The following is a 17,921-nucleotide window of genomic DNA, read 5'->3' as shown; positions in this document are numbered from 1 at the left end:
AGATAATGAGACACTAAAATAATTTAAAACGTGTTTTAAAACATGGTTTCGTTTTAGATGTATTTATAATTTATTTTGTATGCAATTATATTATTTTGCATCTGTTGTAGATATTTAATATAGTATTTTAAATATGTTCTCAAGACCCATCCAAAATAATAAAAAATAAGTATAACGTTTTTAAAACACATTCAAAATCTATCATTTGTTTATACAAATATTAAATGAAAATATCCAAAAATACAAACACATTCACAATTCAAATAAATAATATAAACACATTCAAAATTAGGTATTGACACATTCAAATTATATTAATATTATAAATTTCAAAAAAAAAAGAGTAGTACAAAAAAAATATCAACACAAACACATTTTAAAAAAATACCACAAAGACATCTAACATTATGCATAGATTAAAAAGATCGAAGCTTTTATTAAATAGAAAAAAAAGAGATGGGATCAGAGACTAAGAACTCTAATAACACAAAATTTGAAGGAGGTAACAAATCCCAAATCAAATAGAGTAACGAAAAAGAAAATTACCAATACAAACAAATAAAAAAAAACTCGAAACACATTTAAAATTATGCATATATTAGTAAGATATAATCTTTTATAAAATCAGAAAAAACGAAGGAATAGGAGACAAAAAACTCTACTAATCTAAAAAATGTAAAGAAGGTGACGTTTTACGAGACAGAAGTCGTAGTGAAGAGACGTAGAGAAGGAGAAAAAGAAGAAAAGTGCATTGCTGAGACGCATTTTCGACGCAAAGAAAGCGGTGAAGAGAAAGACCGTACTAATAAGAAGTTGATGAATGATGCAATAAAGATGAGAAGCGCGCTGATAGAGAAGAGCAGCGCGGAGGATCGGAGGAGTGTAATGCGGGCAAGGAGCGCGATGATAGAGACTCATTTCAGGTGATGCCACTGCTAGATTTTATAAAATTTTATGGATATTTAAAGATTTGTTTTGGGATGTTTTAGTATTTAGAAGGATTAAAACTGATTTAAAGGTTTTAAAATTAAATTTTAGGATTTTAGTTTTACTTAAACTGTTTTTTAAATTTAATTTGTATTTTAAATTAAAAAAATCTATTTGAATGTTTTTTTTTGGTGACTCTATTTGAATGTTTGTGTAACATTAAATAATAGTTTAAAAAATACCTAATTGAATGGATTTATTACCAGCAACAAAAATATTATGACAATAAAAACAAATGTATATCTACTTTTAATATATATATATATATATATATATATTTTTTTTTTTTTTTTTTTTTTTCTCAAAATCTTGTGGGGGCAAATGCCCCCTTCCCCAATACATGGTCCCATTGGTCCGTGCCTGACTATTAGCAAAGTCTATTTTTCCTTTCTTTTGGCAGTTGGCTGAACATGATAGGGATACACATTTAATTGTTAAATTATATATGCGGTTAAAAAATGATAAGAAATGAAATTTTAGTTAATTAATATTAATTAATTTTTAATTAAAAAATTATTTTTTAAAAATTTTAAAATTTATAATTTATAATTCAAAAATAAAATTAATAATTTAAAATTTAAGATAGAAAAATATAAAAAATAAACTTTCATTTTAATATTAGTCAACTTTTTTTTATTTTAAAAATTTTATTTTATTTTTTGAGAATTTAAGATTTAAAATTTATAATTTAGAATTTAGAATTAAAATGGTATGATTTAGGATGTGAGAGATATATATTATTTATGTATGTATCTCTTCTATTCTATCAGCTGAATAAATTTTTAAAAGAAATAGTTTTATCATATATTATCAAAGTTTATATAACCAAAAATTTAGAATTTGATTCTTATTGAATTTAAAATAAAGAATTTAAGTATAAGATAAATAAAAAAGATTATGTAAAAGAATTCAAACACAGCAACCTCAAAATGGTCTCTTACTTGAGAGAGATATAATAACATTGTATGTATATTCTTCTATTAGTTTAAATTTAAAAAAAACAATATTATGACATAAGATATAAAATTTAAAATAAATAAAATAATTTAAAAAAATTAACTAATGTTGACTTGGAAAAATAAACTCTTTTCTAATATTATTCTTTGAGATAAAACGTGTTTTAAAATATGGTTTCGTTTTTAATGTGTTCATAATTTATTTGTGTTCAAGTATATTATTTTGTATGTATTGTAGATATTTGATGTAGTATTTTAAATATGCTTTTAGGACCTATTCAAAATAACAAAAAATAAATATAACGGTTTCAAAACACATTTAAAATTCATCTTTTGTTCACACAATCTTGCATGAAAATGTCCAGAAATAACATTCATAATTAAATGAAATAAATAAACACATTCAATATTAAGTATTGACACATTTAAATTATATTATTATTACAAATTCCAAATCAAATAAAATAGTGCAAAAATAATATCAACACAAATACATCTTAAAAAAATACCACAAAAACATCCAATTATATTATGTATAGATTAGAAAGATTAAACTTTTTACTAAACAAAAAAAAAATAGATGAGAGACTAAGAACTCTAATAACACAAAATTTGAAGGAGGTAACAAATTCCAAATCAAACAGAGTAGTTCAAACGAAAATTATCAATACATACACATTTAAAAAAAAAACTTGAAACCCATCCAAAATTAAACATATATATTAGAAAGATAACATCTTTTATAAAATCAGAAAAAACAAAAGAATGGGAGATAAAAAACTCTACTAATCTAAAAAACGTTAAGAATGTGACATTTTACGAGATGGAAAGAGATACGCAAAGAAGGCGAACAAGAGGAATAGTGTATTATTGTGAGGCATTTTCGGTGCAGAGAAAGCGGAAAGAGAAAGACCATGTTAATGAGAAGTTGACGGAGGATGCAGTGAAGATGAGAAGCACGCTAACAGAGGAGTGCAGCGCAGAGCAGGAGCACGAAGCGGGCGAGAAGCGTGATGATTGGCGGAGGAGCGCGATGACAAAGACTCATTTCAGACGATAATGTAGCTGCTAGGTTTTATGGGATCGATTTTATGGATATTTAGAAGTTTGTTTTGACATTTTAAGAATGTTTTAATATTTAGAAGGGTTAAAATTGATTTGATAATCTTAAAATTGAATTTTAATATTTTAATTTTAGTTAAACCATATTTTAAATTTATATTTTAAATTAAAAAATATTAAATTTATTTGAATATGTTTATTTTATTTTTTTAAAATTAATATATTAAAATACCGATTAAAAAAATAATTTTAAAAAAAATACTTAATTGAGTTGATTTATTACTAGCAACAAAAATATTATGACAATAAAGATAGATGTATCTACTTTATGTTGTGATAAAGATGGATGACCAGGTATGGCTTAGGTGGATATCATTCTCAAGATTGAATAAATCACTTTACAAGACAAAATCTAATAAATGAAGGTTGAAAATGGAGTCACTTTATATGTATAAATAGAATGCATCATCAGATGCATTTTACACACACAATAATAATAAAACACTCTTTTCTTCTTCCATACATTATAATAATAATTTTCTCTTTCTCTATCTATTCGAAGGTCTTAAGTTTATAATATATTAGTGATATAATAATCATCTCGATTATATTAAGATAGTAATTGTGGTGAATACTATTACTAGAGTTCTATATTTATATTTCTCTATCTTATATTTATATCTTCCTTATTCTTTTATTTATTTTACAACACATTATCAGCACGAGACTCTAATCAAATTTTTAGGAAGACTCGGGTAACAAATTTTTATTATGTCGAAACTCTCTCATCTTGAATTCAATGCTCTTAATATATCTGGAAACAATTATTTATCATGGATATTAGATGCTGAAATCCATCTTGATTCAATGGATCTTGGAGATACCATTAAGGCTGAAAATAATGCATCCCAGAAGGATAAAGCCAAAGCCATGATTTTCTTTCGTCGTCATCTTGATGAAGGATTGAAAATGAATATCTCACATTAAAAGATCCTGCAGATCTATAGAAAGACCTTAAAGAAATGTATAATAATCAAAAGACGGTGATACTTCCTCAAGTCCGATATGTTAGAGAAAACTTTCTCAGCCTTCTATGTCTTGAATGTGCTCCTGCAGCAGCAGTATGGAGAAAAATGATTTAAAAAAAATATTTTGAGTTAATTTCTTGCCTTCTTGTTGCTGAACGTAACAATGAATTGCTTTTAAGGAATCATGAAGTGCGCCCAGCTGGTGCCGCCCCATTTCTTGAAGAAAATGCGGCAAATTATAACCCCAGAAGAGGTAAATGGCAAGATTTTGATAACAAGAAAAATTATAGAAGGAAGAAGAATTATATTTATAAGAAAGGATCTCACCAGAAGTGAGATAAAGAAAGAAACAATGGGCAAAATAAATCAATTGAGGATAAATGTTTTCGTTGTGGTGGAAAGGGTCATTGGTCGCGTACCTGTCGTACACCAAGGCACCTAGACGATCTTTATCAAATATCTTTGAAAAAAGACGACAAAGAAAAGGAAACAAATTTTGTTTCAAATGATGTTGAAAATTTCCTTACTCATTATAATGTATCTAATTTCTTTGAGGACCCTAAAGGAAATATTGGTCATTTGATCAATGATGGAATAGTTTAATATGTGGGATTGTTAAGTATCCATGTAAATAAATAATGTAAAGAACTTATTGTTAAGTTTTATTTTCTATGTATTTAAGTTTTAAATATGATGTATATAAATAATGAAATATTAATGTTTATGAATTTTGAAATTATTAAATGTGTCAAGTTTTAAAATAAAATTTTAGTATATGACATTATTTTTATGTATAGTGTTTCTTAGAAAAATAATTCCGATCAAGCATTCAATTTAACTGTGCATACTACTCATTTTATTATTATTTGTCTTTGAAGAAAATGGCAAGGATATATAATGAAGATATATGCCTTACGGATAGTGCAAGTTCGCACACTATTCTCAAAAGTGATATATATTTTACCCATCTGGTGTCAAAAGAAGAATGTGTTAATACTATTATTGGCTCAAGCAATGTGATAGAAGGCTCCGGAAGAGCTATAATTTTGTTTCCTGGAGGAACAAAATTTATAATAAATAATGCACTATTATCTACCAAGTCTCTGAGGAACTTGTTGAGTTTCAAAGATATTCGCCGAAATGGATATCATATTGAGATAATGAATGAGGAAAATCATGAGTATTTATATATCACAACTCATGATTCAAATAAGAAATTTATATTAGAAAAATTACCCTCACGCTCATCTGGGTTATATTACACCAAGATTAGTGCAATTGAATCACATGCCATTGTAAATCAGAAGTTTACTAGGCCAAATGAATTAATAACTTAGCACGACCGATTGGGTCATTTGGGAACAACCATGATGAGGAGAATTATTGAAAACTCCCATTGACATTCACTAAAGAACCAGAAGATTCTTAAATCTAGTGAATTTTGTTGTGCTGCATGTTCTCAAGGGAAGTTAATTTTAAGGCCATCACCAGTAAAGATTGGATTTGAGTCCCCTGAATTCCTAGAAAGGATTCAAGGCGATATATGTGGACCTATTCATCCACCATGTGGATCTTTTAGATATTTTATGGTCCTAATAGACGCATCTTCGAGATGGTCGCACATGTGCTTACTGTCTTCTCGCAACCTTGCGTTTGCGAGATTATTGGCTCAAATTATTCGATTAAAAGCACAATTTTCAGAAAATCCAATCAGAGCAATTCGTCTTGATAATGCTGGTGAATTTACTTCCCAAGCTTTTGATGCTTATTGTATAGCTAATGGAATAAGTGTTGAACATCCAGTAGCTTATGTTCACACACAAAATGGGTTAGCAGAATCACTTATTAAACGCCTCCAATTAATTGCTAGACCCTTACTTATGAGAACAAATCTCCCAACCTCAATCTGGGGATATGCTATTTTACATGCCGCAACACTTATTCGTTTGAGGCCAATGAGTTACCATCAGTTCTCTCCTATGCAATTAGCTTTTGGCCAGCAGCCAAATGTTTCCCATTTAAGAATATTCGGGTGTGCGATATATGTTCTCATTGCGCCACCTAATCGCACCAAAATGGGATCCCAAAGAAAATTGGGGATATATGTTGGATATGATTCTCCCTCTATCGTGAGGTATCTTGAGATACAAACTGGAGATATATTTAAAGACCGGTTTGCGAATTTTCATTTTGATGAATCAAAATTTCCAACATTAGGGGGAGAGAATAAGCTTCCTGAAAAGGAACTTAATTGAAATGCATCATCCTTGATGCATTTAGATCCTCGATCAGGGCAATGTGAACTAGAAGTTCAAAAGATTATACATTTGCAAAGAATAGCAAATGAATTGCCTGATACATTTTCTGATACAAAGAGGATAACCAAATCTTATATACCAACGAAAAATGTCCCAATTCGAATTGATGTCCCAGTAGGACAAGTAGCCACTGAAGCAAATTCACGCCAGAAGCGTGGCAGACTTATCGGTTCCAAAGACAAAAATCTTCGAAAGCGAAAAGAGGTAAATACTATTCCTGTTGAAAAAGACATAGGAGAGACACCTGCAGTTGTCCAAAATTCTGATATAATTTTAATGCCAGAAGACGTTCAGGTACCTGAAAATTGTGAAAATGACGAGATTTCGATAAATTATGTCTTTATAGGAGAGAAATGGGACTGAAATAAGACAATTATCAATAAAATATTTGCATATAATGTGACATTAAATATCATGCATGAAAGTAAGGATCTTGAGCCAAGATCAGTCGAAGAATGTCGACAAAAAAATGATTGGCTAAAATGGAAAGAAGTCATGAAGGTTGAGTTAGACTCACTTGCAAAACGTGAAGTCTTTGGACCTGTAGTCCGTACACCTGAAGATGTAAAACCTGTTGAATACCGATGGGTATTTGTGAGAAAACGAAATGAGAAAAATGAAATTATACGCTACAAAGCTCGACTTGTAGCACAAGGTTTTTCTCAGAGGTCAGGTATAGATTATGAAGAAACGTATTCTCCTGTAGTGGATGCGATAACATTGCGTTATTTGGTCAGTTTATCTGCATATCATAAACTGCATATGCATTTAATGGATGTGGTAACAGTCTATTTATACGGCTTATTAGATCGGGATGTCTATATGAAAGTCCTTGAAGGACTAAAGATATCTAAATCATCCGATGAATATTCGCAAGGGTTATACTCAGTCAAATTGCAAAGATCTTTATATGGTCTGAAGCAATCTGGACGAATGTGGTATAATCGTCTTACTGAGTATCTGGCCAAAAATAGATTCAAGAATGATGATATCTGTCTATGTGTTTTCATAAAAAAATCCACATCTGGATTCATTATAATTGCTGTGTACGTTGATGATTTAAATATCATTGGGACTCCTGAAGAGATTCCAACAATTATAAAAACTCTAAAAGAAGAGTTTGAGATGAAAGATCTTAGAAGGACTAAATTTTGTCTTGACCTGCAGATCGAGCATATAAAAAATGAGATCTTTATTCATCAAACAACATACACAGAGAAGATCTTGAAAAGATTTTATATGGATAAGTCACATCCCTTGAGTACCCCAATGATCGTAAGATCTTTGGATGTGGAGAAGGATCAATTCCGTCCTAAAGAAAAGAATGAAGATATCCTTGGTCCTGAAATACCATATCTTAGTGCCATTGGAGCGCTAATGTATCTTGCTAATAATACACAACCCGATATATCATTTGCTGTGAATTTACTAGCAAGGTATAGTTCCTCTCCAACCAGAAGACATTGGAATGGAATCAAGCAAATCTTTCGATATATTCATGGGACAGTTGATATGGGATTGTTTTATCCCTATGGATCCAAGTCATAATTAGTTGGCTATACAGATGCTGGATACTTGTCTGATCCACATAAAGGGAGATCTCAAACAGGATATCTGTTCACATATGAGGGTACAGCTATATCATGGAGGTCCACGAAACAGACGATTGCTGCAACATCCTCTAATCATGCCGAAATACTAGCGATTCATGAAGCTAGTCGCGAGTGTTTTTGGCTCAGAATTCTGATCCAATATATTCTGTCATCATGTGGACTGATTGATCATAAGATATCTCCAACTGTCCTGTTTGAAGATAATACAACATGCATTGCTCAACTTAAAGGTGGATACATCAAAGGTGATAGAACGAATCATATTTCTCCCAAATTCTTCTTCACTCATGATCTTCAAAATCAAGGGACAATTGATATCCAACAGATCCACTCAAGTGATAATCTGACAGATTTATTTACAAAGTCACTCCCAAAATCCTCCTTTGAAAGACTGGTACATGAGATTGGGATGCGCCGATTTCAAGACATTAAATGATGTCGGCAAGAGGGGGAGACTGTACTCTTTTTCCCTTGATCAGGTTTTTTTCCAATGGGTTTTTCTTGACAAGGTTTTTAATGAGGCAGTCCCCATCACTAAAGGATATTGTACTCTTTTTCTTCACTAAAGTTTTTTTTTCACTGGGTATTTCTTTAGTAAGGTTTTAACGAGACAATAATCCTAAATGATCATCATATCCAAGGAAGAGTGTTGTGATAAAGATGGATGACCACGTATGGCTTAGGTGGATATCATTCTCAAGATTGAATGAATCACTTTACAAGACAAAATCCAATAAATGAAGGTTAAAAATGGAGTCACTTTATATGTATAAATAGAATGCATCATCAGATACATTTTACACACACAATAATAATAAAATACTCTTTCTTTCTTCTATCTATTATAATAATAATTTTCTCTTTCTCTATCTATCTGAAGGTCTTAAGTTTATAATATATTAGTAATATAATAATCATCTCGATTATATTAAGATAATAATTATGGTGAATATTATTACTAGAGTTCTATATTTATATTTTTCTATCTTATATTTATATCTTCCTTATTCTTTTATTTATTTTACAACACTTTTGTTATTGTTATTTTTCTTTCAAAATCTTGTGGGCGCAACTGCGCAAGTGCCCCCTTCCCCAATACATGTGGTCCCATTGGTCCGTGCCTGAGTATTAGCAAAGTCTGTTTTGATATTTTCTTTCTTTTGGCAGTTGGGTCAACATATGATGGTGATACACATTTAATTGTTAAATTATATATGTTGTTAAAAAATTATAAGAAATGAAATTTTAGTTAATTAACATTAATTAATTTTTAATTAAAAATTATTTTTTAGAAGATTTAGAATTCAAAAATAAAATTAATAATTTAGAATTTAAGATAAAAAATATATATATAAGAAATAAACTTTTATTTATTAATATTAGTCTATTTGTTTTTCTAATTTAAAAAAAAAAAATTTTTTGAGAATTTAACATTTATAATTTAGAATTTAGAATTTAGAATTAACAGTGTATGATTTAAGATGTGAGATATATATTGTTTATGTGTATAAGAGAAATAATTTTATGATATATTATCAAAGTTTATATGACCAAAAAATTTAGAATTTGATTCTTATTGAATTAAAAAAAAAATAAGCATAAGACAAATTCAAACACACCTAAAAATCTCTTGTTAGAGAGAGTAAATAAGAGATATAATAATAAGGCAACAATTAATATAGCATTTATTAAATGTTTGTAACCAAAGAAAATCAGCCAAAAACAGCCATAACTTGTCTTATTTAGCATTCATTAATTGTTGCGACAATTAATTAATACTAAATAAAGCAAGTCCTGTTTTTTTTGTCTACCTAGCATTACCCCATTCATTAAATGAATTAGGGATGTTCACAGGTACAAATAATTCGACTTCTTGTTTAAAATTGATCTGATTCGATTATATTGGCTGTGGACTTGATGGGTAATAGAGTACAATCGGATCAAACCCAATTAAACCCGATCTTAATTGATTCAGGTATTGGTTATGGGATCACAGAATTTGAACTAATCTGATTAACGTTGATTAGTTTAATATTAATTAAAAAATAAATAAAATCTAATAATATATATACAAATTTATCTCTTAATCTTAAAATCTTTTAAATTATAATAATTATTTACTTATTTAAGTTTGAATCGATAACGGATTATTTTTTTAGTATTATTATTATATATTTATAGTATTTAAATAATTTTTTATTTTTTTTAAATTTTTTTAAATTTTATTTTCAATCGAGTGCCCATTATTCAAACCGATTTAATATGATTTTTTTTTTGGTGACTCGATTTAATAGAATTTAATCTATTTGAATTGGCTCCGATCTATTTACTAAATATTACAAATTCAAACCAATTAAAATTTAATCGATTCGATTCACATTTTTCTCTAAATTTAAACCACGAGACCTGTGAAAAAAAAAGTCGAAACGCGAAGGAATCTGCGAATCACCATTCACCGGCATAAATTCTTACATCACAGACTCACAAGTTGTTACCGTAGGAGCACAATAATTAGTTTAAAAAAAAAATATTATAAACATTTTTTTATTTGTCAATCTATGAAAAAAAAAATGAACTAAATGTTAAGGGAAAGAGATTACTGGTTTCCTTTAACATTAACGTACCACGTGATCTCGAATATAGAAACAAAATTTTAATATTGGCATTCAAAAATATTAATCTGGAATTATTTGAGAACTAAGATGCGCGAATCAAATTGCTTGTTGCTTAAATGACCATTTAATCAAGTCAATTATAAGCAACTGTTTGCTTGAAGCGTGACCTTAAATTCCCATTGGCCACTGGGCTGACACTTGAGAACTTCTCTTGCTCATGCGATTATTATTGCATGAAAATTAGAAAAAAAAAAAAAAAAAGATGTTTAAGATACTAGTAATATCTTTTGTACAAATTATATATTTATTCCAACCGGTTACTGTTTTATATATTTTTGTTATTACAGGACAATGCTATCTAGCTAATAAAATTTATTAATTTTAATTAATATATAAACAATAAAAATGTTTTTATATATAATATCCTAAGAATATAATATTGTCTGAATTCTAAATTTTAAATAATAAATTTAAAATTTTAATAATATAAAATAAAGAATTTACTAATATTGATAAAAGGTATTATCCTAACATTTTTCATTACTATATAATAAATAATGGATCAAATTTTAAGGCGAGAATTAGACTACATAATAATAATAATAATAATAATAATAATAATAATAATAATAATAATACATCTTCCTAATTATATTATTATTAGCATTGTATTCTTCAATCTCCTTTTATTAATCATTATCACATTTTTTCAAGATGCTTCTAGATACTATTTTTAGAAAAATACACATTTTGAAAAGGTATATATACAAATAGCTAGCAAGCTCCAAAAAAGTAAAATAACATATCAATACTCAATGAAGAATTATAATATTATTTAAGGCCAGGACAAACATAAACTAACAGGCTATAAGACATAATACCATAGCATAATAATAGAAGGATATGACAACAAGGAGAACGTGTATATAATCTTAGGGGCTCTCCATGAGTTTCTCAATGCGAAAATAAATAATGATAATAAGAAGATCTGTGTATCTTTATTGATTGTAGAGAATATATATATAAAAATATTATCTCTAATATAATTGGTTCAAATTATTGGCAATAAAATAATAAAAATCATAGGCAGAAGGTGGATATATTAAGGGGTTTAGGGGGAGCTTTCATTCCACAAACACAGCTAGGGTTTGAGCTATTATTCAATCAAACATGGGTTCCAGCATGAAGCTCATTCTCCTCTTAGTGTTGGCCTTCCTCTACTTCGAAGCAGTGGTATCAGCAGTGACGCCACTGCAATTCCAACACCCACTTGACCCTCTAACCAAAGAAGAAATAACTACAGTCCAAACCATAGTCCGAACCAAGTACCCAACCTCCAAGAACAGCCTTACCTTCCACTACATTGGCCTTGATGACCCTGACAAAACTTCTGTTCTCACATGGGAACACTCGATGCTTGGAGCCATAACCATCGCTCGCAAATCCTTCGCGATTGTCATTATCAACGGTGAGACCCACGAGATCCTTATTGATCTGAGGCTGAAGATCATCCTCTCCGACAAGATTCACACTGGCCATGGCTTCCCAACGCTGAGCGTTGAGGATCAGAGTGCCGCCATACTGCTTCCGCTGAGTCACGAGCCCTTCAAAGAGTCGATCAAGAAGAGAGGACTCAACCTCTCTGAGGTGGTCTGCTCTACCTTCACCGTCGGATGGTACGGCGAGGCCAACAGCAAGAGATCCCTCAGGGTCGATTGCTTCATGAAGGAAACCACCGTCAACATATATGTCCGCCCTATCAGCGAGCTCTATATACTCGTTGACCTTGACCTCATGAAGATCGTTGAGTACCATGACAGAGCCACTCGCCCTGTTCCCACCGCCGACAACACCGATTATCGCTTCTCTAACCAGCAACCACCCTTCGGTCCCAAGCAACATAGCCTTGCCTCCCATCAACCTCAAGGTCCTGGCTTCCAGATCAAGGGTCACTCTATTAGGTATTCATTTTCTCATTACATATTGCACTCTAAACCTAACTAATAGTCATATTAATTAATGGATTCTCTAATATGAATTCTCAGCTGGGCGAACTGGAAGTTCCACATAGGTTTTGATTCACGCGCAGGAGTAGTGTTGTCGCTGGCATCGATCTACGATTTGGAGAAGCACAAGTCAAGGAGAGTGATGTACAGAGGGTTCATCTCAGAGCTGTTTGTGCCCTACCAAGACCCATCGGAGGATTGGTACTTCAAGACATTCTTCGACGCTGGCGAGTTTGGGTTCGGACTGTCAACAGTGTCCATGCAGCCCAACCGTGACTGCCCTTCTCATGCTCAGTTCTTGGATGTGTTCGTCCACACAAATGACGGCAGCCCAAGCTTGTTGAATAACGCTATCTGTGTTTTTGAACAATACGGCGACATCATGTGGCGTCACACTGAAACTGGCATCCCTAATGAAACAGTATGTAATTTAATTAAATTTTTTATGATAACCGTGCAAGTTTGGGCTGTTAATATCTATAGGAAATTAATTAACTTTAAAAACATTTGTGTTGAACATCAGATCCTAGAATCCAGGAGTGAGGTGAACTTGATTGTAAGAAGCGTGGTCACTGTGGGTAACTACGACAACATCATTGATTGGCAGTTCAAAGCCAGTGGCTCCATCAAACCTGCGGTATGTGTCTCATTTCATGCTCAGATTAATTATTATCAGTTTATCACTTTCTTTATTTATTATTAATAATTTTTAACATGTACCACATGAATCATATTAAAATATTTTTTAATAACATAAATGAAAAGAATTTGCATGGGCATTTGCTTCACGTGGTTTTCTTGCAGACCCCAAGAAAAGTTCAGTCCGCATACTAGCTTCTCATATTAGAACACCTTAAATAAAAGGATTAAGCCGTACAAAATTCAAAAGTAGAGATTTTAAATTGGTTTTTTTTTTTTAAATATATTATTGGTTGTTAGATCACATGATTTAATATTAGATGAAGACAAAAAAAAGAAAAAAAAATACAGCCTTTTGGCTTTTTTTGGTATATTCAAGTTAAAATATACACAGCTTGCTTAACATAATATGAACTTTTTGTAAGTTTTTTGTATAAAAAGACACATCAAAAAAATACATCTATAAAAACATTTCTATTAAATTCAATCATAAAAAAGATATTTTTAATAGACACATCTACAAAAATACTTCTATTAGCGGGATCGTTAATTAATTAGTTACATTGTTAATGTATGCAGATAGCACTATCGGGTATATTGGAAATCAAGCCAGTGGAGGCTAAGCACAAGAGCGAGATTAAGATAGACGAACACGGAACATTGGTGTCAGCAAACAGCGTGGGAATATACCACGATCACTTCTACATTTACCATCTTGACCTTGACATCGACGGCGTGGAGAACTCTTTTGAGCAGACCAACTTGAAGACGGTTAGAGTAACAGACGGAAGCTCCAAGAGAAAGAGTTATTGGACCGTTGAGACCAAAACTGCCAACACCGAATCGGACGGCAAGATCACCATCGGTATGGCCCCTGCTGAGCTGGCAATTGTGAACCCTAACAAGAAGACGGCAGTCGGAAATGACGTGGGGTACCGTCTGATTCCGGGAGCGACAGCTCATCCCCTTCTGACGGAGGATGACTACCCACAAATCAGAGGCGCTTTCACAAACCACAATGTTTGGGTCACTCCCTACAACATATCCCAGAAGTGGGCCGGTGGACTCTACGTTGACCAGAGCCGTGGAGAGGACACCTTGGCTGTTTGGACCCAAAAGTATATAAGCCTTTTCATTATCATTTTATTCTTAATTTCTCAGTATGAATCGATAATCTTACTCCTACTCTGTTCTTTAATTGCAGGAATAGAAATATTAAGAACACGGACATTGTGTTGTGGCACGTAGTGGGAATTCATCACGTTCCGGCTCAAGAAGACTTCCCAATAATGCCATTGTTGAGCACTGGATTTGAGTTGAGGCCAACCAATTTCTTTGAGAGGAATCCGGTTCTTAAGACCCTCTCTCCCAACGATCTTACATGGCCTGGCTGCCCCAAGTAGATGAACAAGCACACGCCAATTGAAGACCTCAATTACCCTGCTGGATACATATATTTATTTTGTTGTAACCGCATTGTTACGTTATTGGGGATTGGAAAGTGTGAGAATTGAGATGTCGTTTTATTATATTGGATTCTCCTTGCCACTTGCCAGTATTGGCTTATTCAATCAAAATCTGAATAATTTATTGGCTTATTGCAAGTTTGCAACCTCTTTTACTTGCTTATCATCATTTAATTTGCTCACATACCCTTCGTGTTTTTTCTTCCCCAGAATTAGTTAGCAACTATATCTTCGTTCTAACTTTATTATAAAACCTAAGTAACAGTGGATTTGGAAGAGGAGGAGAAGAACCTATGCAAATTTGGAAGAAGAAGAAGAAAGACGAAAAAGAGGAGAAAGAGAAGGAGAAAGAATGCGTGATTTGAAGAGTCGTTGTAACAACTTGGATAAATTTAGAGAAGTATTTTACTTGGATACAGCACTTTGTTTATTATTTTTAGCTTAAATTATAATTTTTAAATTTTAATTTTAAATCTTAATTACTATAATAAACTTTAAATTTCCCCAAAATAAAAAATAAAAAATATAATTTTATAATAACAATTAATTAATATTAATTGATTAAAAATTAATTTTGATTCTATATTAACTTTTTTTTTAAAAAAAAAATTGCTATTAGACCTGGAATATATCTATTTGCACCTTTATATATGCCATTGAAAGTATTCTTTAGGTGGAGGTATGATTGATAGTTTCTGTCACTTCAATTAACAACAATGCTTTATGGGAATTTCTGAAAGCAAATTCTAGATTGGATCTTCCCCATCTATATTGATTCGTCTTTTGCTTATAGAAATTTTGGAAGGTAATCCAGTCCCGTGATTCCAACTTGCCATTGTCTTCATTAGAAGAGGTAAATGAAATCTGAAAGGTCGCTGTATGGGGCTCCATACATATTTCTTTGAACACTGACATAAGAAGATAAGGATTTGGTAATCATCCACTCTCAGTTAAAAACATAAAATTCAAGATGAAAATTCAGCTGCCGTTTAAAACATATAAATCGAATTTCACATGAAAAACGACTGCATGTGAAGATTGCAAGATAGGCTCACTACATAGAAAGAAGAAGAGTGCTAAAGAAGGAACACATTTTGTTCTCATGTTTCCGTGTATATAGAGATGTTCACGGTACGGTTTGATTCAATTTTTGAGAGAAAAATCATTCGATCCAATCGTTTAATTAAATTGCGGTTTGATTTAGTTCGATTTTTTATCGAAGTCATCCAAATCAAATCAAATTTATTAAAATCGGTTTGGTTTGGTTCGGTTTATTTGGCTTTTTTAATCAATTCGAAAAAATACTACCATACTATTTCACAAAGTCATAACATTGAAATCAACAAACACAAATACACAATAGCTAACAAAATCTTGATCAAATGAAATTTAACGACAAAAGGAATTTAAATACGACAATTAAAGAAGTTTAAAAGTTCAATAGTCAACACAACTGAAAATAAATATAAATTTCCATAAAAAGATAGCCAAGTTATAGTGTCTTCTCCAACATAATAGCTAAACTTCTTTAGGCAAACCAACCTGGGAAGAAGGTTTCGACGGCGTTGCCAAGTGGTGGGAGGAAGGACTTCGAGCTCGAGACTGAGAGTGCGAGAATGCAAGACTGAGAGAATAGACCTAGGTTTACGTTTGGAGCAATTGGGGATTTGGGGCTGGGGAGATTAGGTCACGAGGCATCACGTTGGGCGCGGGGGGATTTGGTCTTTTAAAGTTTTGAATATACAGGTTCGATTCAGTTTGGTTGAGGTTTTTTTTGGTCAAAATCAAAAACCGAATCGAACCGTAATAAAAACAACAAAACACCTTTTTTCGATTTTTTCGGTTATTAATTTGTTCGATTTTCAATTTATTCGATTCTGTTAATCGGTTTAAGTCGGTTCAAATCGGTTTTGAACACCACTAATGTATATATAGAGCAGTTACCTATTCTGCATTCAAGTGCACCAAAATTACTATACACTACTACTGATAGTAAATAAAGACTAGAGCATAATGAAGAAGAATAACAAGCTGTTTTTTCTTTGATCCGTTTTAAGTGCGTCTCCAAATCATGGCTCTCTCTAATCTCCACACCCAAGTTTGCTATATCACATTTTGAGTTAGCAGCCGAATGCACCAACAGAATTATTTTTCTAGAATCTTCTTCTAATGAAGCTCTATCCATAGACTTAGATGCATTGCTTCATGATCACTCTGCGTCAACAACAACAATAACGCTTACTTTTCCACTTCCCTTACCATATCCTCAAATTCCAATTATAAATTCTTGTAGAGGGTTTCTTCTACTTTGGGATCTTGGTTCAGATATCTACCTGTGGAATCCATCCACAGGTGTTCACAAGAAGCTACCTCTCTCACTTATTGCTTCAAACATAAATGGGGATGTTTGGCCATATCTCTATGGTTTTGGTTATGACTCATCAATTGATGATTACTTGGTGGTTCTAGAATCTTGTGATGTAAATACAGATGATGTGGCAACACATGTTGAGCTTTTATCTCTTAGAGCGAATTCATGGAACAATCTTGAGGGTACTCATATATACTCACTTTCTTTATATGAATTGTTCTGATGACGCGAGAATGGGAACGTTCTTCAACGGGGCTATTCATTGGTTGGCCTTTCGCCATGACGTGAACATGAATGTGATTGTTGCCTTTGATCTAGCGGAAAGGGCCATCTCGGAGGTACCTTTGCCAATTGATTTGAAACTGACTTCAACTTCTCTGAATTATGGGTTCATGGAGAATCTGAGTCTACATATCAGAGAGGCACATATGAGGTTGAGATATGGGTGATGGAAGAATAATATGGAATGCAATGTTCTTGGACCAAGTCCATTTCTGTTGAGCATAATAATAGTCCTACAAGATACATTTCTCCAATTTGATCCACCAAAAGTGGTGATATATTGGTGAAATGCAATGTGAAAGAACACAAGACAGAGCATCGTTCATATCATGCAAGCAAAAGTGAAGAAGGGTTCACTTATGCAGCGGTGTATACAGAATCAACAACAATTAGTTTGTGGAATATATCCAGCAATTTATTCAATATTTCTTAATCTTTGTCCATATATTAAAATGAAAAGACCATTTTCAAACGGGCATTTGGTCTAGTGGTATGATTCTCGCTTTGGGTGCGAGAGGTCCCGAGTTCGATTCTCGGAATGCCCCAATTTATATTTTTCCGTCACACTTTTAATTACT

General features: G+C 31.8%; 1 protein-coding gene and 1 non-coding gene across 2 annotated transcripts; both read left to right on the top strand.

Annotated features, from left to right (window-relative positions):
• The first annotated feature begins 11,693 nt into the window (after positions 1-11,693).
• On the top strand, positions 11,694-14,822 carry LOC107637855 (primary amine oxidase). Its single transcript, XM_016341136.3, has 5 exons — positions 11,694-12,540; positions 12,625-13,006; positions 13,109-13,222; positions 13,804-14,342; positions 14,429-14,822. The coding sequence occupies exons 1-5, from the start codon at positions 11,750-11,752 to the stop codon at positions 14,625-14,627; spliced, it is 2,025 nt and encodes a 674-aa protein (XP_016196622.1). The 5' UTR covers positions 11,694-11,749; the 3' UTR covers positions 14,628-14,822.
• A 2,994-nt stretch (positions 14,823-17,816) lies between these two features.
• Positions 17,817-17,888, top strand: TRNAP-UGG (transfer RNA proline (anticodon UGG)). The gene has a single exon. It is a non-coding gene; the product is annotated as a tRNA-Pro (tRNA).
• Positions 17,889-17,921: the final 33 nt, after the last annotated feature.

Source organism: Arachis ipaensis, chromosome B1 (assembly GCF_059453495.1).
Source record: "Arachis ipaensis isolate K30076 ecotype BB chromosome B1, ASM5945349v1, whole genome shotgun sequence".
NCBI classification, from domain to species: Eukaryota; Viridiplantae; Streptophyta; class Magnoliopsida; order Fabales; family Fabaceae; genus Arachis; species Arachis ipaensis.
Note: the sequence above shows the minus strand (reverse complement) of the source record. Positions and strands in the feature narration are given on the sequence as shown.

Excerpts from the sequence above, each read along its gene's own strand:
- LOC107637855 (XM_016341136.3), top strand. The coding sequence starts at position 11,750 with ATGGGTTCCAGCATGAAGCTCATTCTCCTCTTAGTGTTGGCCTTCCTC. Across the intron at positions 13,007-13,108 it reads CTGGCATCCCTAATGAAACA|ATCCTAGAATCCAGGAGTGA; the intron begins GTATGTAATTTA and ends GTTGAACATCAG. Across the intron at positions 14,343-14,428 it reads TTGGCTGTTTGGACCCAAAA|GAATAGAAATATTAAGAACA; the intron begins GTATATAAGCCT and ends CTTTAATTGCAG.